The 26716-nt window shown below is 46.9% G+C and overlaps 1 protein-coding gene across 1 annotated transcript in view; it reads left to right on the top strand.

Moving 5' to 3' along the window:
* The first annotated feature begins 11769 nt into the window (after positions 1–11769).
* CATSPERE (catsper channel auxiliary subunit epsilon) overlaps positions 11770–26716 on the top strand; it is a 63607-nt gene continuing 48660 nt past the window's right edge. The window contains exons 1-4 of the mRNA XM_074988413.1: positions 11770–11810; positions 16605–16635; positions 17941–18018; positions 25324–25431. Coding sequence (XP_074844514.1) covers positions 11770–11810; positions 16605–16635; positions 17941–18018; positions 25324–25431 — 258 coding nt within the window. The remainder of the gene's footprint in view (positions 11811–16604; positions 16636–17940; positions 18019–25323; positions 25432–26716) is intronic.

Here is a 26716-nt window from a genome sequence, read left to right as displayed (position 1 = left end):
GCAGCCACCCGCTGCCCCCAGTCGCCAGGTGGACCCCGAGGGGATCCAGGTCTGGGAGGCCCTGCGGGCCCATTTCGATCAGACCGCGGGGTGAATGCTGGCAGGCCCCCCACTGCACCCCCCCATCCTCCACAACACTCCCTGCCCCCATGCCCACACCACAGAGCACCCAAGAGCACCCCTCCCCACTTTTCTTGCAAATAAAAATGGACCTGTTTTTTTTAAACCAAAAAACAGTGAATTTATTATTATTAAAACTACAAATATATATATATATATAGTAAGAACAAAAGGGGGGAACTATTTACATAGGGGGGCAGGTACCATATAACAGAACATGGGTGTAACACAAACTATATACAAATATATATGATGGTGGATATGTACACGGGGGGGGGCACATCCTGGGCCCCGCACCCCTCTACTGTCCGCCGCCCAGGGTTGGCGGGCGCGACCCTCGCCTCGGCCTGAGCCCTGGCCGAGGCTGGCTGGGGGCTCAGCGAACCAGCAGGTATGGCCGGCGGGTGTCAGCAGGCCCCAGGTCCCCCTCAGCAGAAGGCCCCAGGGTGGCGGACGGCGGTTGGAGCAGCGGGTGGAGCGGTGGGCGGAGCAGCGGGCGGCGCGGCATGGGGGGGCCAGGTATTCTGCTATGCGCTCGAATGTGCACATAAAGGCCCCCCATGCCTCCTGGTGCCAGGCCAGCTCTCGCTCCTGGAGCTCCAGCCGCCGTTCCAACACCCGCAGGCGCCCCTCCGACACCTCCAGCTGATGCCAGAGGGTCGCAAGCAGCTGGGGGTCCATGGTGGTTTTGCCGTCGGCCCCGTCCAGGGGCTGGTCAGTGCTCCACCGAGGGGCTGGCCTGCAGCGATGGCCCTGGTGGGCTCTCCGGGACCACAGAGACCTCGCCGGAGCTCTCCAGGCCCTCCGATGGTGCAGCTGCGGAACACGCGGGGGAAGAAGAGTGGAGACAGCCGTTAGTGTGGGCCCTGAGCCTTGGCCCTTGTGCCCCCACCCCTCTGCTGCTGGTTCCTCGTCCCCGTCCCCGTCCCCGGGAGATGCTGCTGCTGCTGCTGCTGATGGATGTCACACCTCCTCCCCCCCGGGGGACCCTAGGTTCCGCTCCCCCCATCCCCAGGGATGGGGCATGGCGCTGTCGTGTTGGGGGGGCAGGGGCTGATGCACTCTTCTGAGGGACATGCCACTGCTGTCCTTGGGGCCATGGTCATCTGGGCATGTGGAGGGCCCTGGTCATGTCTGTTGTCCCCACCCCTTAACCCCAGGGGTGTGCACCTGACGGTCCGCTCCCACGGTCGGGGAACACCCTCTGGGCGGATGCCCTGCTGGAGCTCCGGGACGACAGGGCGATGTGCAGCCCCCCGTCACTGGAGGAGGATTCCCCCTCCTCCTTCTCCTCTGGCATCCCAGGGGTGGGCTCCTGTGGGGGGGGCGCTGGGGTGCAGGGCTTGCCTCCGGGGCGGACTCCACCTCCAGGGCCTGCTGGGGCTCGTCGGCCGAGGTGTCAAGAGTGGCCGGTGAGGAGGAGGTGCACCAGGGGCCCAAGATGGACCTGAGCTCCCTGCAAAAGGGGCAAATGGTGGGGGTGGCCCCAGATCGGCTGGCCACATCCCAGGCCCAGGCGTAACCCTGCCGCAGCTCCTTCACCTTACTCCTGACGTGGTCAGGAGTGCGGGCAGGGTGACCCCGGGCAGCCAGGCTCTCAGCCAGCCAAGCGAATGCATCCGCGTTCCGCCGCTTGCTCCCCATTACCTGGAGCACCTCCTCCTCGCTCCAGAGCCCCAGCAGGTCCCGGATCTTGGCCTCCGTCCAGGAGGGGCCCCGCTGCCTTTCCCCAGGCTGGCTGCCAGGCTGGGAGCCCTGGCTCCCCTTGAGGGGGGGTGCCCTGGGGGTGCTTCGGGGTCTGGCGGGTGGCCATCGCAGCGGGGGTGGTGGATTGGGGCTGCAGGGAGGCGTGCAGGCAGGCCGCGTCAGTGCTGCTGCCTGCATGCACTCTCAGCTTCCTGCACAGGAACACAGGGGGCGGGGAGCTTTAAGGGGCTGCTGCACGCGGCGACCATAGAGCTCAGGGGCTGGAGAGAGCATCTCTCAACCCCTCAGCTGATGGCCGCCATGGTGGACCCCGCTCTTTCGATGTTGCAGGACATGGATCGGCTACACATGCCCTACGTCGACATTCAACGTCTAAGTAGGGCGCTATTCCCATCCCCTGATGAGGATAGCGACTTCGACATCTCGCCGCCTTACATCAATTTCAACTTTGAAATAGCGCTCGCCACGTGTAGACATGGCGGGCGCTATTTCGAAGTTGGCGTGGCTACTTCGAAGTAGCTGGCACGTGTAGACGCGGCTCTGAAGATCTAGGGTTGCAGAAGACTTAGCCCTGCTTGCAGACAAACTAGAGCAAGAGAAGATGGATGCCCTATAGGAAAAAGCTGAGTGAGTGGGCCTCAAGATCAGTCAAGAGAAGACCAAGTTGATGTGCATTAACAACAGACAGGAAAGTGAAATTACAATTGAAGGAAAAGCTGTGCAAGAGGTTGACCAATTTGTATACTGGGGAGTGTTATCAGCAAGAGTGGGGGCACTGAAGAGGACATCAGTGTAAGAATACAAAAGTCTCAACAAGCCTTTGCCATATTACAACCAGTCTCGTGTACAAGAGCCATTTCAGTGACAACCAAACTAGGTGTTTTCACTTCCAATGTGAAATCAGTGCTGCTTTATGGTTCAGAGACGTGGTGCATTGTCCAGAGCAACACTAAGAAAATTCAGACTTTGTCAATAAATGCATTAGACGCATTCTCCAGCTAAAGTGGTACAATAGAATGCCAAATGAAACCTTGTGGACCAGAACAAACCAGAAGCCAATGGAGGTCCAGATCAAGAAGAGAAAATGGCAATGGGCCGGCCATATCCTGCCTAACAACTATGAGGAATGTATCAAGACATAAGCATTAGAATGGAATTCAGAGGGAAAGGGGAAATCCCAAACAAACATGGTTATGAAACTTCCTGGATGAAGTAAAAGCAGCTGGCTTAGCATGGGATCAAATCAAGACTATCACCAAGGATCGCAAGAGATGGAGAATGACTGTGGAGGCCCTCCACTAGGACCTCAAAGGATTCATCATCATCATCATCATCATCATCATCCTCTGAGAGATGACTTGTAACTAAGGGGGATGTGTGCAGTGGAACACTGGAGATAAAAATGGTCGAAAGGGGCATAAATCTTGGTAAAACGGATCTAAGAGCAGTTCTACACTAGGGGAGAAAGTTGACCTAAGATATACAACTCCAGCTATGAAAATAGTGTGGCTGGAGTTGACATACTTTAGGTCGGCATTCTCTGCTGTCCCCACAGCAGGAGGTCAATGGGAGATACTCTCTGATTGACTTCCCTTATTTGTCACAGTCACAAGGAGTACTGGCTTCAGTGGGGGCACCTTCAGCATTAGATTTAGCATGTCCCTATTAGATGTGTTAAAGCAAAGCAAAGGAAGATCAATCTTTGCAGTGTCAGCACTGTTAGTGTAGATGTACCCTAATTCTAATTAAAATAAAATGGATAAATTCATGTAAGGAGATCCAGGAAGCTTGCAACATATATTGCTGAGTTCCTGCTTGCAGCCTGTTTCCCCCAGAAGGCAGCAATTGGGGCTGCCATCTTTATATACTGTCAGCACACAGAGCACAAATGCAGAATGCACAAGTAACCCCAACAGACTGGATGTAAGCAAACTGTATATAAAATGCATATTAATATGGCTAACGGTAAAAAGCTACATCGAGGAACAAAGAATACAGGCCACATTTACAGGATATGGGACTGCCTTGGGAAGCAGCAGCTTTGAAAAATATTTGAGAGGTATGGTGAATAAACAGATGAAAATGAAGTCCCAGCAAAACCCTGTGCTGAAAGGGCTAATATGTTTCTTTGATGCAAAAACAGTAGAGTTATTTTACTTCTATATTTGGGAATTACTGTGACAGCAGCTGGAATATTATGTCCAGTTCTGAAGTCCACAGTTCAAGGAGGATGTTGATAAACTGGAAAGAGTTCAGATCAGAGTCATGAGAATGATTATAGTGACAGACTCAAAGAGTTCGAGTTATTTATCTTACAAAGAGAAGGTTAAAGGATAGATGGATTACTGTCTATATGTCCATTTGTCTCTACATGAGGGACAAATATTTGATCGTAGGCTCTTCAGTGTAACAGAGGCTGTGTCTACACGTGCCCCAAACTTCGAAATGGCCATGCAAATGGCCATTTCGAAGTTTACTAATGAAGCGCTGAAATGCATATTCAGCGCTTCATTAGCATGCGGGCGGCAGCCGCGCTTCGAAATTGATGCTTCTTGCCGCCGCGCGGCGCGTCCAGACGGGGCTCCTTTTCGAAAGGATGCTGCCTACTTCGAAGTCCCCTTATTCCCATGAGCTCATGGGAATAAGGGGACTTCGAAGAAGGCGGCGTCCTTTCGAAAAGGAGCCCCGTCTGGACGCGCCGCACGGCGGCAAGGCTCGTCAATTTCGAAGCGCCGCTGCCGCCCGCATGCTAATGAAGCGCTGAATATGCATTTCAGCGCTTCATTAGTAAACTTCGAAATGGCCATTTGCATGGCCATTTCGAAGTTTGGGGCATGTGTAGACACAGCCAGAGAAAAGTATAACATGATCCAATGTCTGGAAGTTTAAGCTAGAAAAATAAGGCATACATTTTTAACAGTAAGAGCAAATATACAAATAGTTTATCACGGGTGGTGGTAGATTATTCAAGTCAATTTTTAAATCTTGATTTACATGATACGTTCTAGTAATTATCTCAGGGAAGTTGAATGGCCTATGTCATACAGGAAGTTAAAGTAGATAATCACTGTGGTCCCTTCTGACCTTGGAATGTATGACACTGCCATTTTAAAAGGGCCAAGATCATGCACCTAGTATAAATCCATGCAAGCAATTGTTTTGAAAAAGCAGAATTTACAGACAGTCCAGCAAATAATTGGAATGTCTTCCAGGAAATATAAGATCCAAGAGAGGAATATGATCAATGATTACTATGTCTTCACAAAACAAACTAGTAGAGCTTAAAACTCCCAAATCTAGCATTCTTTTCTCTGGCAACATCTGTCATATGGCAAGACCACCGATCTTGTAGGAACAGAGTGCCGGTGTGGGGAGGAGGAGGGGCCAGCCAGACCAGTGTTAAAAGCTCAGGGCAAGGCAGCCATAACTGGTCTGGTGCCTAGGGTGGGACAGCAGCAGCCAGGGAGTCCAGGCCAGGAGCAGCAGCAGGAGGAGTAGCCTGCGCTGGTAAGTCGGCAGCCCAGCTGAGGGAGCCATGGTCATAAAGGCTCATCGCAGGAAGCCATGGCCTGGGGAAGCCGCAGCCGGGGCTGCACGCAAAGGTCCTCCTGGAGGCTGGACAGGAAGCCGCAGCCCCCCAGGAAGCTGCAGCCTGGGCCGTACCTACAACTGTGGCCCTCGGAAACTGCGGCTGTGGCTAGTAGAAAGCTCTGGCTTGGGGAAAATGCGGCTAGGGAGGTGTGACTGGGGCTGAAAACAGGCGGCTGGGGAGCGTGCGGAGGGGCAGAAGGAGTTGGGAAGCCATGTGCGGGAAGCCCAGAAGCAGGGGCTGAGGCCAGCAGGGAGGCAGAATTGACCATGCCTGGTCCTGCAAAATCCCTGGTCTGGAACATCTCGGGTGTGTCTACACTAGCCAGCTACTCCAAAGTAGCCAGCACGTTGAAATAGCACATGTCAAAGCATTCCGAAGCATTCTGAAGATGGGAATAGTGCCCTACTTTGATGTGCAACATCGAAGTAGGGCATGTGTAGACGATCCGTGTCCCACTACGTCGAAATAGCAGGGTCCTCCATGGCGGCCATCAGCTGAGGGGTTGAGAGACGCTCTGTCCAGCCCCTGCGGGGCTCTATGGTCACCGCGAGCAGCAGCCCTTAGCCCAGGGCTTCTGGCTGCTGCTGCTGCAGCTGAGGGTCCATGCTGCGTGCACAGGGTCAGCAACTGGTTGTCGGCTCTGTGGATCTCGTGCTGTGCAGGGCAAGTGTGTCTGGGAGGGGCCCTTTAAGGAAGTGGCTTGGGGCTTTGCTGGACCCTTATTTCGATGGGGAGCGCTTGTGTGTGTGTGGACGCTCCACATTTCCTTCTGGGGCAGCTCCTTTTGATGTTCCCCGTCGCTACTTCAATGTGGAACGTCGACGGCACCAGCCCTGGAGGACGTGTAGACGATACATGTCGAAGCAGCCAATTTTGATGTCCTTACTTCGAAATAGGCTACTTCGATGTATTGTGCTAGTGTAGACGTAGCCCTCAGGTCCCAAGGGTGCCAGATCAGGGAGATTGAACCTCTATTCTTAGGTCACTCCTGTGAAGGATCCCCCACCCCAATCAAGTCCATGTATACTGTTCAGTGAACACGTGGACTTTTGAGAGTTATCAAGATTAACTGCAAAATATCTCTTCCAATTGAATGTTGTTTAGAGGGTGTCCAGAATTTGGGCAACCACCTATCACAGTGCTGTGAGGGGAAATACATACAGAAAAGATAAGAAAGATATGTAGTGATTGGACTGTTTCTACATTTCTTTCTTTCCGCAACTTTGCATTAAATTGTAATAATACATTAACAAACATAAAAATATGGTCTAAAAATGTCTATGTATTTACTTGGACTCTGAAAATACTTGGAGTGCAATCCTAGCTCAATGGAAGTAAAAAGCAAAACTGCCATTGACTTTAGCCAGGTCAGGATTTGCACTTTGGCCTCTAGGGCCCTACTCCTGAGAATACATACAGACATGACTAGTTTCACTGAATTCATAGAATCCTAGGGCTGGAAGAGACCTCAGGAGGTCCATGCCCCTGCCCAAAGCAGGACGAACTATAACTAAATCATCCCAGTCAGGACTTTGTCAAGCCGAGACTTAAAAACCTCTAGAGACAGAGATTCTACCACCCCACTAGGTAATACATTCCAGTGCTTCACCTCCCTCCTAGTGAAATAGGTTTTTCTACTATCCAATCTACACCTCTCCCTCTGTAACCTGAGGCTGTTGCTCCTTGTTCTGCCATCTGTCACTACTGAGAACAGCCTGTATCCATCCTCTTTAGAGCCCCCCTTCAGGAAGCTGAATCAAATCACCCTTCACCCTTCTCTACTGCAAACTAAGTAAGTCCAAATCCCTCAGCCTCTCCTCATAGGTCATGTGCTCCAGCCCCCTAATTATTTTCATTGCCCTCCACTGGACCTGCTCCAGTGCATCCACATGCTTTCTATACTGGGGTGCCCAGAACTGGATCCAATACTCTAGATGTGGTTTCACCAGTGCCAAATAGAGGGGAATAATACCTTCTCTAGATCTGCTGGAAATGCTCCTCCTAATGCACCCCAATATGTCATTAGCATCCTTGACTACAAGTGCACACTGTTGACTCATATCCAGCATCTCCTCCACTGTAGTTCCCAGGTTCTTTTCTGCTGCACTGCTACTTAGCCAGCCGGTCCCCCACCTATAACAATGCTTGGGGTTCTTCCATCCCAAGTGCAGGTCTCTGCACTCCTCCTAGCTGGACCTCATCAGATTTCTTTTGGCCCAATTTTGCAATTTATCTAGATCACTCTGGACCCTATCCCTATCCTCCAGTGAATGTACCTGTCCTCCTATCTTAGTGTCATCTGCAGTTTTGCTGAGGGTGCAATCCATTCCCTCATCCAGGTCACTAATAAAGATGTTGAACAAAACCAGCCCTAAAACTGATCCTTGGGGCACTCCACTTGAAACTGACAGCCAACCAGACACCAAGCCATTGATCACTATTGGTTGGACCCAACCATCTAGTATCTCAACCATCTAGAATTCAGTAGGACTGCTTGTATACAAAAAGATGCATACATATATAAAAGTTAACATGATCAGAGCCTAAGGCTGGTATCAAGTAGATCATATACAAAGGTGAAATATTTTTTCTCCTCTTTTAGACAAAGGAGGATGAGGAACGCCTTTTGTCTATCTATGAACATTTGAACTGTTTTTTGTGGTATGTGTTGAAAAGTCGTCCAGCGCATAGGTAGGTAATTTCATATGAGAACTTCTCTCTATGTCTGTGTCTACAGAGGCACAAATCTTCGAAATAGCCGTGCTAATGGCTATTTCGAAGATATCTAATGAGGCACTGAATTGAATATTCAACACCTCATTAGCATTAGGATGCTTCCAGCTACAGCGCTTCGAAAGTGCTGCTTTCGAACGCACATGGATCAGCGCGGCTACAAGGGGTCCTTTCCGAAAGGACCCCACACGTTTTGAAATCCCCTTATTCTGCTCAGCTGAACAGTTGTGCTGCTCAGTTAAGTTAAAATGTATGGGCCCAGTATAAGGATTTTCTATTTTAAAGAAGTGGTAATTAGTTCAGGCTTGCAGCTGCTTTTTATTACGTGACAATCCTGGGCCAAATTGACTGGAATACTCAAGAGCTCAGAACTGGTAACAGGGATGGAACTTTGATGACCACCTGTTCTGTTCATTCTCTCTGGGGCACCTGGCATTTGCTACTGTCAGAAGACAGGATACTGAGATAGATGGACCTTTGGTCTAATTCAGTATGGTAATTCTTACGTATGTGCCAGCTATATGTCAGGTAATGTTTTTGTAGCTTCTCAGATTTCAGGACAGTGCAAATGTAATTACTGTAGTTGGCATTTTTATTTTTATTATATTTTATTATATTAATTATTATATTTTTATTAATTTGTATTATATTTTTGTTACTAGCACTGGAAGAACTGCAAAAAAGGCTTATTCTTAAATTGGGTTTGCTAACCCATGTTAGCCAACTCAGGTTAAAGTTGTAGTAAAGAATAGCAACTTAGCTTTTTAACTTGAGTTAGCCGGTCAAATTCAACACCAGGCTCTTCTATAGCCTTTAACTCAAGGTGCTAACCAGAATTAAAAGTCAAGTTGCTGTGTCTTCACTGCTATTTTACCCTAGTTTAGCTAATTCAAGTTAAGTAACCCAGATTAAGAACATACTTTTTTCCCCAGCATATTGTTAAGATGTCATCCCACGCTATGGAGAAGTCTGTTTAAGTAATGGGAAATTACCAGCCATTCGTCTTCCACTTGCCTTGAAAATTGCCTGACGCACCCTAAGGGGAGAAAGAACTTTACAGAAAACTAGGGTTCTGGGGCTAGGATGTGGCTATCCCTGTCCACAGTGCTGTTGGATCTTGTGTTAGGCTGTAGCCAGTCTTTGGCCACTAGATCTAAGCCTTACCCACGTCTAAGGGCTAATCTGTACTTACCAGATGATCAACTGCGGAAAGATCAATCTTCCGGAATTCAACATGGCAAAATCAACCTCTCTGGTCTTGGCCATTCACCCCTGTACTCCATGCTATAGCATGGAGTAAGGGATGTAGGTGTGAGCCTGAAGAGCCCTGGAGTACACTGTGTAAGAAAGTCAATTGTGATATGTTGATTTTAGCTTGCTAATGGCATAGCTAGAATTGTGTAACAGAAATCAACTTTCTAACGTAGTGTAAATCTAGCCTAAGTTCAGCTCACACTCAGAGCTGTGTATAGTGCTGCTGGTCTCCCAGTCAGTTTATAGAACCACCTGGGTCAAGCTCCTGTGCGGGACTGCCAGGCCCTAGCCCAGCAGCTTCTTTTACACCAGCTGCTGTGTCCTGATTGGCTGCTGCAGAGTCAACCAGTCCATCCTGCCTGGAGGATGTCTTTTTTCTGTTCCTCTTGCTGGGATGGGGTGTGGCAATTCCTTTGGCCTTCTGTAGGGGGCATCAGAGCTTAGAGCACACCATCACACCTGTACACTAAGGCTATGTCTACATTTGCCCCCTTCTTTGAAGGGAGCATGGTAATCAGGGTGATGGGAAATTACTAATGAAGTGTTGTGATGTATATGCAGCACTTCATTAGGCAAATTCTCCCCTGCAGCAACTTCGAAGTGCTACACGGCATGCCAGCATTTTGAAGTATGACACTTCAAAGTTGCCATGGGTCTTGGTTGGGGCCCAAAATGAGGGGTTAGTGTGTGGGAGGAGGCTGTCAGGGAGTGGGCTGGAGATAGGAGGTCTGGGCAGGAGGGAGGGTGCAAGAGTGGGCTAGGGGTGGGGACAGAAGATCTAGGCCAGAGAGAGTAGGGGATGGGGGTTCTACTTGGCACCGTTCCTATTGGGGGGCGTGCACAGGCAGGCACCATGCCCCACTGCTCCCATTGGCTGGGAGTCCCAGCCAATGGGAGCAATGCAGATGGAGCCCACAAGCTACATCCACAGGGCTTAATTTAGAACAGCCCATTAGCTCAATGTAAGTGCCTTTAACAGCAATATCTGCTTATCACCAACCCATCCAAAATTACTGTATTTTCACACACTGTTGCTGATTATTATGTATTTTCCCATGTGATATGAAAAGTTTTCATACTTGAGATTGGAATTTAGTAGTTACTTTGTTGAGGGATTGGCCTTTTGAACTCCTGTCATCGTGCTCACTTAATCACCTAATTATAACTATGCTGTTTCCAATGGCAATCAATTATGCAGAGAAATTGCGTGAAATAAAGCTCTACGGGCTGGTCCTTTATACACATTCTTCTATACAGAGAGAGTAATTATGAGTATAACTACACTACAAAAAAAAAAAAAACAAAAAAAAACACAAAAAACCCCCACAAAAACAAAGCCCACATCAGAATGCCCCAGAGCCTATGATGCCTAACTCTGGCTCACTGCTAAAAATAGCCATGTAGCTGTTCCAACTTTGGCTGAAGTGTGGGTTCTGCGACCCTTAGCCCTGTAGTGGAAGTCCCATGAACCTGAGAAGTAAACCTGGGCTCTGAGACGTATTGTGGGTTTGTTTGTTTCTTCCGTGTAGACATGCCCTAAGACCCTTCCATTCAAAGATTAAATTTAAATTTATATCTAGACTAGAGTGATCTGTCAACAGAAGTTTCTGACAGAAGAGCTCTTCAGACAAAACTTCTGTTGACAGATCACATCCACATGCACAAGCAGACTGAGAAAGCGATTGGCTCTGTCGACAGAAAGTGGTCAGACTCGCTGGCTGCTTTCGACAGAACGGTCCTTGGAACCCCGTCAGACAGGGTTGCATGGCCGACAAGCCTTTCTGGGAGCCCTGGCCAGGCATGCCCTTAAAGAGGCCCCGACCCATGTTCTCTGCCCGTGCCAAGGCTTGCCTACCTCATTGAGGGACAGCATAGCTATTGCATGGCTCACACGCTTTCTGTGACAGAATTTCTTCTTTCCAGTTGGCCGTGGTGCCAGAGCAGCCCCCCAGGCTTGCGCTGGACCACTCCCAGTTGCTTAAGCTGCTGATCACCTTGATCGTGGACATCCTCCACCTCCTCCAGTGGGACAGACCTGCCACCGGGATCAAGGAGCATGCCCTTGGTGCCCCAGGGCCCCCCCTGTGCCCACCCCCCAGGTGACCAACCGGGTCTGGAAGTACACCATTAGTGCTGACTGGTGGGACTGCCTTGTCATGGGGCAGTGTCATGACCAGCAGTGGTTCCAGAACTTCTGCACGAGGAAGGACATCTTCTTGGAACTCTGCACCCGGCTCACCCCTCCCCTCCACAGACAGGACATCCAGATGCAGTCCACCACCCCCCTGGCGAAGCGTGTTGCCATTGCCTTCTGAGAGCTCACAACCCCAGATAGCTATCGCTCTGTCAGGCACCAATTCGGCATGGGGAGGTCAACAGTCGGGTCCACCCTCATTCCCGTAAGGTATGCAAAGACAGCAGATCCTACATGGGGTGGGGTGGGGTGGGCCTCACGCCGGGTGTACAAGGAGTGGGCGTTGTGGGGGGGGAAGGTTTGTCCCTAGGAGACTGTTCAATCCCACCCTCACACAGACCTGCTGCTGTGGGGACGGCCCTGTGGGGATGGCCCAGAGAGGGAAAGGGGGATAGAAGGGATCAGAGAAGCCTGTCAGGGACCAAGGACACCCTCTCTACTCCTACATGTGTGTTTGGTCTCCACCCCATGCAGGTAGTGACCGCCATCAACACCTTCCTGCTCTGGAAGGTTATTCGCCTTGCAGACTTGGACACAGTGGTGACCAGCTTCACTGCCCTGGGGTTCCCCAACTGCTTCAGTGCCATCAGTGGAACCCATTTGCCCATCCATGTCCCGGACCGCATTGCAACCCAATACATAAACCAGGCCCTGATTGACCACTAGGGACAGTTCTTGGGTGTTTATGTTGGGTGGTTGGGCTGGGCATATGGTGCCCATGTGTTCCACAACTCCAGCCTGTGCCGGAGGATGTAGGTGGGCACCTATGTCCCCTCCTGGGAGCTGGCTGTCAGGGGTGTGCAAATGTCACTCTGCATCATGGGGGATGCCACTTACCCCCTCATGCCCTGGCTCATGAACCCCTACACTGGCCACCTGGACCTCATTCAGGACCTCTTCAACATGCACATCAACCAGGCACGGAAGCAGGTCAGGTGTGCCTTTGGCCATTTGAAGGCACGGTTCAGGTGCCTCCTGACCTGGCTAGACATGGGGAGAGCACAGTGTCTCCCAAGTTGTGCCTGCATGTTGTGCCCTCCACAACCTTGTGGCCATCCTCCTGGGGTGGGGGTGCCAATGCTGGCCATGGCTACAAACAGCTGAGGGCTGTTCCCATCTGCCAGACCTACTGGGAGGGGCTGTGGATCTGGAAGATCCTAAGGGACAGCTTCTCCCACAGCTCCTAATGACCATCCCCAGGGCATCCCTGGCGGGGGGCCTCAGGTCAACAGCCCTATCCCATCTCCATCACGACCCCTCCCTTCACCCATTCACCCCTCCTTGGCTCCTCCTCAATAACAAGTGACATGGAGTTGGTGAAAAAATAAAACATTTTCTTTTGAAAATAGAAAAATGTGGGCAAAAATCTGTTGTTAATGAAAACTATTTACAGAGTGCAACTGGTAACATATATATATGGGGGGGCTTGGGACAGGGAGTGGGAGGCATCTGAACTTGGAGGGGGGCTTGGGATGGGGTGGTGGGGCCTCAGTCTAGGGAAAGGGTGGAGAGCCATGACCCCATAGGGGAGTGGTACCCCAAGCGGCACCAGCCATGGGATGCCCTCCCGGGGCTGGAGGGGTTGGTGGGGTTGGGCTTGGCAGGGGGAGCAGAGGGATCCTGGGGGGCAGGGAGGGCTGCCAAGTCAGGGATGTCTGGGTGGGGCGGGCAGGGGAAGCAGCCACAGCCAGCAATCACTGCACCAGGTCCAGGACTGCTAGGGGAATGTCCAGTGGGGGTCGTGCAGCAGGGATTGGGGGTCAGGTACAGGGGAGTAGTGATGGTGGGGGGAGTGGAGGCAACAGGTGTGGGTGGCTGGGCCAACTGGTCTGGCCAGACACTGATGATGGCATCTAGGTGGGACATCAGTTGGTCCCAGGCCTGTGTGTGCCTCACCCAGTCCTCCCACAGCTACCACTCTAGGAGGTCCTGCTGCTGCTGGACTGTGGATGTGTATGCACATAGGGCATTGTCCTTGGCCCATTGACAACCCCTCCAGCCACAGGCCTACCCTGGTAGTGGTGGGGTGCCGGCCCTCTCATGCACCACTCCTGGGTTGTCTGGCTTCAGACCTGGAATGGGGTGGCTGGCCCTGGCAGCATGGTGGGACTGGCCCAGCCATTTGATGGTGCACCTATAAGAAGAGAGGGAGAGACGCAACCCCCAAGCCCCCGCAACACAGCCCCCAAGCCCCCATCCTCACTTACTGCAAGCAGCAGCCCTCACCCCCAAGCCATGGAATGGGGATGTCCTGGCAGCAAGTCTGTGCTTCCTGCATGGTGGACCCTGCCACATAGCGATCCCTCAGTGCCTTGAGGACCGGGCTGACTGTGTGGCCTACCCTCTCATCCCCCCGCCTGATGGGCTAGGAGCCCAGGAGGGGTGTCTGGCCACAGAGGGGTCCTTGCATGGGTGGTAGGAGAGCTGGGTACAGCCTGGCCCTCCCTGGGGCCCCCCCACAACCATGCAGACTGTGGCACTGTCCATGGCGGTGAGTGCTGACAGTTGCCTATGCATGTGCCCATGTGTTGGGGATGCAGTCCTTGGTGATGTGTCTGGGGTCAGGCCATCACCCATGTGGCTGGCCTGCTCCCAGCTAGGGCAGGGGCAGGTGCCCCCTGCACGGCCCTGGGGCTTCTGTGGCCTCCTGTGGGGCTGGCAGTGGGCCAGCGCCTGTGCCCTGGGGCTACCTGCTGGGTCTGGGTGGGACATGCTGCCTTGCACATGGTTGCACATGCAAGGACTGCAGCATTGGCTCCCACCTGAACTGGCCTGGTGAGGCTTGCAGCACGTCCCGCCTGCCCCTTCACGCTCCCCAGGCTGTGAGACCCATGGGGTACTCACCGGACAGTCCCCCAATGAGGTCTGGAGGTGCTCTGGACATCACCTTGCTGGAGGAGCTCAAGTCCAGGGTGATGACCAGGGTCCCCCAGCTGGATTCAGGGTCTGATTCTGGTTCCGCCTGGGGCTCCAATTGGTTTCCCAGCTGCTCCTGCTCCAGCTGTGGGAGGAGGTCACCTCTGCCATGTTAATGGCCTCTCGGCTGGGGGTGCTGTCACCCCCCAGGAGCTGGTGCAGCTCTGCACAGAATGGGCAGGTGGCCATCCCTGCCCCCAAGCTGCGCCCTGCTCCTGGAAATACCCCTGGTGGAGCCCTTTCATTTTCATCTCCACCTGCTCCAGGGTGTTGGTGGGTGTCTGCACTCCACCAGGGCTGTGGCCAGGTGTGCGTAGCCTGGGGCATTCCTCCTCTTAGCCGAGGGTTGAGTAGAATGGCCTCCTCGGCCCAGAGGCCCAGTAGTTCTTGGAGCTCAGGGACAGACTAGGAGGGGGCCTGTTTCTTCAATCCCTGTGGTGGGTCCTGGGACCCCTCAGGCAGGTCCCATGAGGGCCTAGGGATGTCTCTGCTGGTCTCAGCCATGTGGTCTTTCTCTGGAAGTGGCTGGAAGGGCATGTGTGCAGATGGTGAGGTGCCTCTGCTGCTTGCACACTCTCAGCTTCCTGCCATGGGATTTCTGTGTCTCCCTGCAGCTTTAAGGGTGACCGGAGGCAGAGAGCATAGAGCTGTGATTGTTGTGGACAGGACTTCCCCCCAGCCAGTGCCTTGAAGGACTGTTCTGTCAACAAATGCTGCCCCCCCACCCCACTTCCATGCACATCCACACTTGTGTTTTGTCAACAGAATCTGTTGACAAAAGCATTCTGCCTCACGGTAGAGAGGCAGAAGGCTGTTGATGAAAGTGTTGAGTTCTGTTGACATATTGTCAACAAAACTCTCTAGCGTAGACGTAGCCAAAGTGATCTCCAGTTTTCATATCAATCACCAGATTGTCCATCTGCCAAGGGGTTTTCTTGCATAAGAAAGGCTGTACGGAGTCAGACCAATGGTTCATCTAGCCCAGGACCCGGTCTTCTGACAATGGCCAAGGCCAGATGCTTCTGAGGGAATGAACAGAACAGGGCACTTATCTAGTGATATTCCATCTCTTGTCATCCAGTCCCAGCACCTGGCTGTCAAAGGCTTAGGGACATCCAGATCATAGAGTTATGTCACTGACCTTGTTGATTAATAACCATTGATGTGACCATCTTCCATGAACTCTTAATTCTTTGTGGAACTGAGTAATACTTTCCTTTAGACCTTTTTACTCTCTTGAAGTGACAAGACTTCACAGCCTGGACACAGAAAGCAGCACTATCCTCTTATCTCCACAGGACAAAACAATTTTGTAAATCCTTAAGACTCATTGACACATTTGGGAGAGGGTCCAAAGCTTAGGTGGTTTTGAAATGAAGACATTCAATCTGGATTTCAAGTGCTGTTAAGGTGTTCTATTATACTAAATTGGTTGTTCCCTTTCACAGTAAGACATGTTCTTCCAGAGCTCAAGCAGCCTCAACAGCATGCCTTACCAAAGCCCCTAGAGAGGAAATTTAGAGAGCAGCTACGTGGACTTCTGTCTACATTTTCACCAACCTTTACGTCTTGGTGTCAGCTTCCAGATTAGATGCTCAGTTAGGTCCAGCAGTGCTGCAAAATTTGTACTGATAAGCTCCAAATTCCCACCTCCTAAGGATTACCTCCTAGCTAATTACCAAAAGTGGGACTCAAAGTACAAAGAAAGAAAGGTATTTGACTTAATGTAGCTGTAGTTCTTCAAGATGTTGTGTGCCTGTAGACTCCTTGATCCACCCTTTCATCTCTGCAGCTCTGCTAAACTGGGATTCTGTGCAGTGAAGGAACTGAAGGGCAGCTGGAGATAACTCTGCCCTTTATATGCTTGGGGAAGGGAGCACACAAGTATTTCCAGGGCACGTGTGCAGTGCCAAACAGGCACTGCTGTTTAAAACATTCCAAACTCCTGCATGTGGGGTGCATGTGCACTAAGAGTTGGGTTAACATGTACAGAACGTTTCAAAGAACTGCAGTTACCTTTCTTTAATTTTGCAAAGCCGTGGTTATTTCTTATACTTAGAAGTAACTGCTTTGTTTTATTTTTTGTAGTTCTATTCCATCCTCACAAAATGATAGCCAGGTAAATTTTATTTTTCAGTGTGATTTTTTGCCTAATGTTTTAACTTGGAAGTTATTTCTCACTTCTCCACAAGAGTGATTTGATACAAATTTGGTCTAGTCAGAAGGAAAGATCAGTTGCTTATTCTTTATTCTGCTATGTATTTGTGTTTTGTGACACTTTGTGAAATGTGTGTTTCATGTCTAAAATAGGTTTTTAGTGACTTTGGGTAAGAATTTCAATACATCATAAAATGTTATATCATGTCATTTAGTCTGTAAAATATATTGTCGTTTCACAAAATTTGCCAGTTAGTATAAACAAATTACATATTTAATCATTTATCTTTCTTTTGTTCTAAGAGAGAGATTGTGTTTGCCTGGATAAATATCGATACTAAAAGAACATTCATCACTATTTATTATGGACCAAATTCAGGGCATTGTTGAATCCATACATGGAGACTGCTAAACATACACAGCCTGGTTGGACTCCACAGCAATGGAAGCTTACTTATATCCTTGGAGTGAGGGATAATATGTTTAGCCACCTTTGAAAGAGTTGCTACACAGTTTCCCAAACATGCCCCTGTACTCAGGGGCAGATGCTAAGATCCTAAGGGTATGCCTTCACTGCAGTTAAATGCCATCAATAGGACCATGTCAGCTGACTCAGGCTCATGGGACTCCAACTACTGGGCTTTTAATTGCAGTATGAATGTTCAGATGTGCACTGTGACCTCATGAAGGGTTACGTTCCTCTCTGACTGATATGGGCCATATAGTTGATCAGAAATGGTTGCATCTTTAAAGGGTAAAGTCCAATGACAGTCAGATTGATGGTCCATGGCAATCATGCAAGAAGAAGAAAAGATTCTAATATCTTCCTGCTCAGAGACTAATTTATTGGTTCTTTTCAGAGTTAAGTGACCAGCTCTAATTCTTCTTTCTCCATAGTACAGCAGGATTGTAAAGTAGCATGGCCCCACTAGAATAAGAATGACACTGGTATGTGAAGTATTGTTGCGGAAGGGATAGAAAAACTGAAAGAAAGGAACATCTTTCCATACGGAGTGGATGTGGATCCCCTCAGTTTCCATTCCCTACTGAAGTCAATGGGAGTTATGCTCTTGTCTGAGTAGGATCAACTCAAGACTTAATTTTTATATTGTCCAAATTGATGTTCCTGATCAGTGTAGTATTGTTACTACACTGTACTTTACTCTAGATGCAGTGTGCATCTAGTCACCTAAAGAAATTGGACCATCTAACAGCCTATTAATGTGTTTATTAACAAAAATTATATTTTACCTTTTTTATTTGCTAGGAATTAATCTTATGGGTATATGATCCAGAAAATGCAGAACCCTCTGAACTGAATCACACTGCAGTTTCTCCTCCACCAGTATGTTAAAATAGCTTTGTATTTGCTCTTAAAAATATGGTATTGAAAGCACAGGTCTAGTCTGAAAAGTTGCTAATTAAAATGGCATTGTCTTCTTAATAAGATATGCTGTCCATGTACACCCATAGTTATTTCAGCTTAAGTAGGGACAAAAAATAAGTTTTGGGTACTTTTTGTTCCAGTTGATACTGAAGAGCCTTGGTGTCCAGTATGTTTGCCACTTGCCACATGTGGCGAATAGGACACTGCCTTGTGGTAAACAGCTCTTGAGCTGCATACTGCTGTTGGAGGCTTTAAATGGGTATCCTTCTGAGAGCTGCACATGGGGAGTGCTGTCTGACCACTCCTCACATGCGCCCCCACCGCGTGGTAGGAGAAGTGCATGGTGGCTCTGGCAGTGGCTCCGGCAGCTCTGGTGAGATGCCAACATTGAATTAGAATGGGGGGTCTGAGGTGCCTGGCTGTGGGGGAAGGGGAGGGCATTTATTTAGAGGAAGGGCAAATGTGGTGAATATGGGAATATGACAACCAGAAGTGTGGCAACCTTTGAATTCCTATTGAACATCTCTGCTGTAGAGGTAATGCACTACTGCTGGGAGAGTGAGGTGGTTTTATTTCCATCTCAACATTTAACACAGATTTGTTAGCTAAATTCCAGTGGCAGAGCTTAATTCTTCACTACAGGCACTTGTGTTTGGGTCTGCATTTAGTCTGTCGCTTTTTTGTTACTGGTGGAAATGGGTGAGAAGTAAAGATCCAAGCTTGACTTTTTGATTCTGGAGTGGATTTGCATTGTTGATACTCAGAAAAAAAATCTCTTTACTTTTTGTCTAAGCAATAATTATATGGGAGTACCAAAACATAATGAACAGTAAACCCATTATGTCATTTTTATAGAGCTGCATTTAACAGTAAAATGGGACTTTAAATTGTACAGAGATACATTATAGCCCTGATTCCACAAGCTGAAATATGCAGATGGATTCTTGTACCCAGCTGGGATACATGCGAGCACAAGGTTCTTCCTACAAAGATCAGCTTGCAGGGTTGATTGCAATAAACCTTGTCAGAGGATTCATTCTTGATGCCTTTGTGGAGTGGTTGAAGATATGAGGATTCCTTTGGCATCATACCTTACCAAATGTGTGCATTCATGATCCAGGGCATTATTATTTTATTATAAATATCCATGTTTTATTGCTTTTCTTTGGCATATTTTAATATTTCTTTAATAAATGTGTTGATTTGCCCCTGAGTTACTAGAATTAAAATTACCTTATTAAGTGAAGTACTGAAACTTAGCAAAAAAACATCATTTTCATTATTTTCCATAAATTATTATTATTAGATTTCTGTGGGGTTTTAAAAAAGTCATGCTATATATACATTAGGAAATATTGCAAAGAAAGTTATTGTATGAAGTATGTTTAATAATGCAGCCTTTTCTAGAAGTTTAGAATGTTATTTCAGGGATATTTTAGCCTTGAGATTTCTCATGTACAGCCTTAGATGATATTGACATCAAAGTGTACAGCAAGTAACAACCTTTGTTTTACTTAAACAGAAATCTAAGACACTTAGCAAGCAGTTTTGGAATTTGGGACTGGAGCCTGTTGTTCAGACCTATTTTAGAAATACCAAATACTTTGCTTCTGCATTTCCAGAGTTGGGGTATTGTATTTCATTTAATTTTTTGTGAACAGAATTCTATTTAAAATTATTTTTCGCACACCCGTATGAGTCCACAGATTATGGCTATGTAGGTATTAGAATGTAAGCATTTTGCAAAACACTGCTTAGTTGAATGTACAAATAAGCCATTTTGACCTATTTTTATGAAGGTGTACTGCAGGAAAACATACTGAAAGTTTATTATAATGGCACCATCTAGTACAGAAATAACTAACAGCCGTATTATACACACAGGCAGAAAAAAAAAACATGGCAAAAATAGCAGAACATCCAGGGAACCTAATGGAGTGTCCTTCTTCTAGTTCTAGTCTCTGGCTGCTTCTGCACATGCCAACTCCAATCTAGTTTTGTGGGAGTAAGGGAATGTCAAAGTGGGATGCTTATTTCGAAGCTGCCCCCATCTACATTGTCAATCTGCAATTCAAAGTCTGCACTTCGAAATTCGTGCAGTTGCCATTATGCTAATGAGGTGCTGAATATGCACATTACCACCTTACTAGCCTGTTTCGAATTGCCTCATTGGAAGCAGCCTCAGTATGAAAGGGGTTGGAAAATTGCAAAGGGCAGTAGAATTCTGGAAGTCTGTTGGGAATTTTCCTTTCCTTTTTAGACTCTCGGGGACAGCCTGCCCTTCTGCAGTGAATTATGTATTGACCTTACTGACCTTCTCCCTATGTGAAAAAGTATTTTGGCAGCTTGGTGCCAAAGAACTCAACTGGAGAAAGATTAAAATTCCCTTTATCCAAATTTATAATAATCACTGATGTACCTTACCTAAGCTGACAAACGCCTACACAATATGGCACCTATTTCAGTTGCTATGTAATATGAGATTATAGTGCTTCAATTCCCCAAAATGTGAAAGATGACTTAATTCTATTGTGATACATCATTGCTAAAGTGTGTGGCTCTACCTAACCTTCTTTTCTTGTGGCAGGTAGCTTTACTGTGTGAGTAGTAATACAACCTGTAGACCCTTTCTTCTTTGAGGGAAGAGCTTGCCATCTCCCAGCATGGTCAAGCAGTCCTTGCTCCCCTTAACATTAGCAGTTAAATCTAAACTATTATTCAGTTTAAATAAGAAACTATTATATTAGAAAAAGAGAAGAAATATTAAAAACAAAACACATATTTGTTCTCCTGGATTCTTTGGCCTCAATCCTGTACTTCCCTACCCAAGTATACCACTGAATATTTCTGAACAACATTGGCCAGTGTATTGCAGGACTGGGACTTAAGACTGCATAAAACATCACTATAATGTGCTGAGAACCTTAATTATCAAGCCGATGGGTAGTTAGTGTTTCCCTGGTCAATTTTGCCTTCTTCAACTCATGTCAGTTCCTTGGAGCTTTACAGTCTGTCTGTGGCACTCTGTTGAACCCACCAGCTTCTTAAAAAATAAGTGTCCCAGTCAGCTATTCCTTCCTTTTCTCTTTCCTTCACGTTATATTTTTTCCTTATTGTCTGCTCTTTGAATCTTGTTTGAAAAAAAGCATATTGGATCCTTCTCGTCAGGACAAACCTATGTAGGGAGTAGGTCACTATCTTTTCTCATTCCCGAGTCTCCCTATAAAAGTAATTAAAGTTTCTCCCAAAGACTTACCTGGCATTATAGAAAATTTCTACTGGAAGGGAACATCCAGATAATGGTAATTCATGTGCCCAGATATAGTTGAACGTTAGGGACATTCCTTGGTTATCCCCTAGTTCTTTCTATTCCCTGCAGTATAATGGCAGTTTGCTGAATCCACAATGAAGTCCTTCTGCAGTTTTTCTTCTGGTATTGGATTTTTTTCTCAGTTGCAATGTTAATCTTAGCACTACGACTCTCTGATTGTCTGTTTCTCTACTATCTTCACTGTTTGCACCATTTTCTGGCAAAATATTCATTTTAATATTTAATGCTATGATATTTACAAAACTATGTAAAAAATAACAGAAACACTAAAGGCCATATTCAGCAGGGATGTAAATGATACTATACTTTATACCTAGATATGATCTGATCAGAAAATAGACATACACGTTGAAGGAGAATAACTTGTACTGATTTTTTTATTTAATGGATGTGCAAATCAGGTATGTTTTCCATCAGTGAGGTACCCTGTGGTAACAATATTCTGCCCTGCACACCTGCTCATTGAAGTTAACTGGAATTACATAGATCTACCCCATGTCTAGATTTGGCCCCAGGAATGTTGAGGATTATTCTTTCTTAAATTAAAGTGTAGTAAAATTTGTTATCTGCATTTCCTGAAACATCTCAGAGTTAAACTCCTGTCCCTTTGATATTTAATTTGTAGTTGTTCTTACACTCTCTAGATACCATGAAAACAAGTTACACTAATTTTCATCTTACTGCCTTTTTTTAACCAGTTTACATTCTACAAATAACTTGCAACCCTGTTTACTTTACATCACTGCTACATTTGGATTAGAGACTGAATTTGGCCCATCATGTCTCCTCTGTCTGACATCTTTTGCAATTGGATCTCATTCATTTCATTCACTAGGTGGCAATATAACAATGCTTCATTATAGCAAGGAAATTTGCCATCAGAAAAAGCCTTTCCCTAATATTAATCCGGGGGGATTCTGCAGTTGTTGCATTTGGAGCCATAGTAAAATAGCAGCCTGCCCCAAGGACTGTAATATTTGTACTTACTTAACCAAAGGAATGGAAGTATTTTTGGCAAATTGGGGAAAACCTTTATATAAATTAAGGCAGTTTTAGTAAATTGCTGTTATGGTGAAGTGAGTTGTAATATGTATTTTCTGTGTTATTTTTAACCTATTCTTTCTCTATATGATAGTAGTATCAAGAACAAAGTGAAAGAGTGAAAAACAAAAAATGTTTATCATATAGAGTGCAATAAAAGCCACATTATCCACTTGGATAACTAGCAAGTTCTGTTGTCCAGCACTGCAGCCCATGGTGTCACTTGGCTGGTGGCTGCAGGGTGGCAGGGCTTCCCTGAAAGGGCCGGCTTCCCAGCTGGAGCTGCTTGCCCTGATGGCAGCAGTAGGGTCAATGTCCGGGCTGGAGATGGCTTCCCTGCAGGGGCCGGCATCCTGACTAAGGCCTGCTGCCCTCTTGGCAGCTGTGGGGCCAGCACACAAGTAACCAGAAAATTTGACTATTTGGCTAGCCCATTTCCCAGAGATGCTAGATAATCAAGCTTTTATTGTAATAGCTACTGTTTCTCCAATAAGGCTGTTGCATGCCTACATAGAAAGTTTCACTACTTCATTCTTCTGCTATTTGGACCACGTTTTGCCTTTGAATATGTGCACACAATTTGAATTGAAATCAGGGCTTCTAACTTCTGATGAAGATTTTTATGAACAGTATAGAAGAAAATTTTGGACAACAAACATTTCGGGGGGCATGTTCGTACATCAGGAACATAACGATGGCTCAACAGGACAAAAATGAATAATATTCCACATCAGTGTTCCCTATAAGCTGAGCACTTGGGTGACCACCCAGAAAAGATTCACGTGCTGCCCAGTTGATTAAAAGAGCATGCATAGTGGGAAGTGCGTGTTTCTACTTGTGGTGGACATCTACCCATGCCTCAGTGCACATAACATTTATTCCACACAAGGATGGAAAAAATTAGAGAGACCACTGCGCGACATGCATGCAGACACAATCCTGTTCCTATTACTGCCTTCCATCCCCCAAGTCCAAACCTTCCCCCCACCCTGGCAGGGGACACTCAGAAGCTGTTCATCAGGTTGAGCCCAGGGGCTGTCACAAGCAACACCCTAGTGTGACTTACAGGTGGCGAGCCTTTAGGAGGATACTATGATGAGCCTGCTCTCCCCTGTTCCCTGCCTCCATCTTACCATGGGAAACCTGGCGGGCATTGTGTTGCACACATGTGCTCACCAGAGTTGCTGCTGTGCTGATGCTAGTGACATGGAGGAAGAGTACAAAGCTGGAGTCAGAGAAGAGTAGTCCCTGTCAGCCAGCAGCAAGTTGGAGGAAGCCCCCACCAGGAGAATTACCCAGTGTTCCCTTGCACCTGCTCTGAGAATTGTAGACTCCCTGGAGCTGCCCCACAGGAGTCCATGCTGAGGGTCCCCTCACTGCTACCCCTCCCCCTTTTTTTAAACTGATATCTAAACTTCTTTATAGATTTTAGGAGCGGGTCCAATTTTAGCTCTTTTTGACAGAATGTCTGTGAATTTACTGATGGTTAGCAACCCTGACTGAAATCAATGGCAGTTCCATGTGTACCTCTAAAGACAGAATTTGGCTGTTTTTTCTCATTCCCAACTATTTCATTTGTTGTTAAAACAAACCTATGTTTACAGAATTCTGGAAGTTTAGCTACTTTTACCACTAGCTAAACACTGAACTCAGTGAGCTTGTGACAAAGTATTTCATATTCTGATGTTAATAATAACCTTTTTCATCTCTTAGATTAGTGTCACTGTGGCTTAAAGTTAGAACCTCATTTTAGAGTGTAATGCAGTTTTTACTGTTCATGGTAAAAGTGACTGTAATAACAGCTATATCTTCTCTTGCCACAGTAACCCATGATGTCATATCATAACCAGTTTTTGTGATCCTAGCTCCAGAGCATGCATAATTCTTGCCTGTTTATGTGAGATCATTCAGAGATGTATGGTTCCCAGCTTTCACTGAAACACTGAACATTAGAGGGTTGGCAGCTGTTGCAGATTCAAGTCCCACACATTTCCCCCTTACCCCCCAATTATACTTTAATTTTAGATTTGGTGGTAATTGGGAATAGGTGGAAACAATTTGGAGGAGGGGTATATCCCTGCAAATAGAAATGGTCACAATCAGGAGAGCACAGTTTGTCTGTAGTAACAGCAGTGCCTTTTTGGTGCCAGTACTTGCTGGTACTGAGCACAGGTACCTTGGTGGTCCCAGCCATTGGACTGGCTGAGTGGGGAAGGGGAACTACCTGAGTACCAGCACTTCTTTTTTTTTACAAAAAGGCACTGAGCAACAGTATCACCATTCTAATAGCTGCAGGCTTATGTGCTGAACTCTGTGACTTTAGGGTGTGCCTGAGAATATTGATGACTTGAAAAATATAAAAGGTTTAGAGAAATTGTTAAAAGGAAGCACAAAATAAATAGTTTGAGTTGCTACAAACACTGAAATTTGTCATGGAATAAATTTTTTAATTCATGATTTAAAGTTTAATTCTTGCCAATTTATCTGTCTTTTCTTCCATTTTCAGACTCTGGAAAATTAATGTACCTGCAATGTCAGATGACATCATAACTAATGTCCATGGAAAGGCAATAGCTTTTCAGGACTGCTTTGTTTCAGATACTCCCTTTATCATTTCCAGGCCTGAAGAGCTATTTCCTAACAACATAAATGATTATTCCCTTTGTTCCCCAGCTGGTACTGAGCCCTACATTGTGTGGTCTGCATGTATTCCAACAACTGCACTTTTGTTGTCAGAATTTGGAACTTTCCATACAAATGATGGATTCATAACTTATAAAGAAATCAAAGCTCCACCACACAGTTTGGACTTTGCCTTAAGTCACAAAGTAACTGATATTGTTTTAACCGATGATGGAATTTTATTTTTAATAACGGGGACAGTTTACAAAAGAGAGTCCAATCATTTTTTTAAACTTGGATCTGAACACAATCTACCAGAAACAGGAATAATTGGAATACAATCAAGACTTTGGTGTTCATCTGAATACCCAGTTCAGGTATGTCACACACAATTCTTGTTTAACATTTTGAAATGTGAAAGCTCTGCACTAGGCACGGGGAAGAACCCATCATTCTCCCCTGCCCCACTGAGTGCAACAAATTAATTTTCAGGTCATTTAAAAATAAATACCTCATGCTACAATTGGCTGTACGTGGGCCTAGTGGAATACTCACATGGAGCTAGTTCCAGGGTGAGCACTTCCAGGATGTGACTCTGATGTCCCAGGTCTGTGAACCTAGGCCTAGGAGTCCTGCTGGTCCCCACTCAATGTCTGCTGAAATCTAATGAGTTAATACAACTATATCCTCACTCAAAGCACTAATTTTAGTGGATTGCCCAGCTCCACCAATTTGTCCAACCATGCAGTTTAAACCAGAAGCAGGCACAGGAATTTTTCTGAGAAATAACATTATATCCTGTTAAAACAAAAAGGCAGTCCAGTAGCACTTTAAAGACCAACAAAATAATTTATTAGGTGGTGAGCTTTTGTGGGACAGACCCACTTCTTCAGACCATAGCCATACAAGAACAGACTCGATATATAAGGCACAGAGAACCAAAAATTGTTATCAAGGCTGACAAATCAGAAAAATTGTAATCAAGGTGGGCAAATCAGAAGAGCAGAGGGGCAGTAGGAGGAGGGGAAGTCAAGAGTCAGATAAAGCAAAGCATGTAAAAGGGTCTTTATAACGGGCCAGGTAATTGCCATCCTGGTTCAAACCACATGTTAATGTGTCGCACTCTCTAGGCGATTGTTAAAGTTCCTTTTCAGTAAAACACAGATGTTGTATTTCTTTTTAGTGACAGGTCCCAGAGGTGCGATACCGCGAAGGATGAAAGACAAAGACGAACATAGACAGCAGGGGGCCAACAGTTCTATAGTCTGAAGGCCCTGAGTTTATTATTCTCACAGCTTTTATAACCAAGTGAGAGCACATTATTATGAGAAAAGCAGTCAGCTACAATATAACTGGCTCAGCACTTCTATCTCTAAAAAAGCCACATCAATCCTCCCAGTCCTTGAACATGGACTCTCAAAAACACCTAATCAAAACAACACAGCTCCCGGCGGCTTGCCTACACGAGAGCAGGTGTTTCGTCTAGATGCCAAGAGCCCAGCCAGGCCTGGGAAACATGTAGGAGGGAGAAGGCAAAACTCCTTCACACAGACTTTCAGGTCATTAACAGAATGGCCCACTCCATTAAAGTGCTGGCTGACGGGTTTGTGAATTAGGAGTTTTTTGGTGTCTGTTTTGTGTCCATTTATTCTTTGTCGAAGA

Source organism: Carettochelys insculpta, chromosome 3 (assembly GCF_033958435.1).
Source record: "Carettochelys insculpta isolate YL-2023 chromosome 3, ASM3395843v1, whole genome shotgun sequence".
Taxonomy (NCBI): domain Eukaryota; kingdom Metazoa; phylum Chordata; order Testudines; family Carettochelyidae; genus Carettochelys; species Carettochelys insculpta.
The sequence above is the reverse complement of the archived record's forward strand: the minus strand, read 5'-3'. Positions and strand labels throughout refer to the sequence as shown.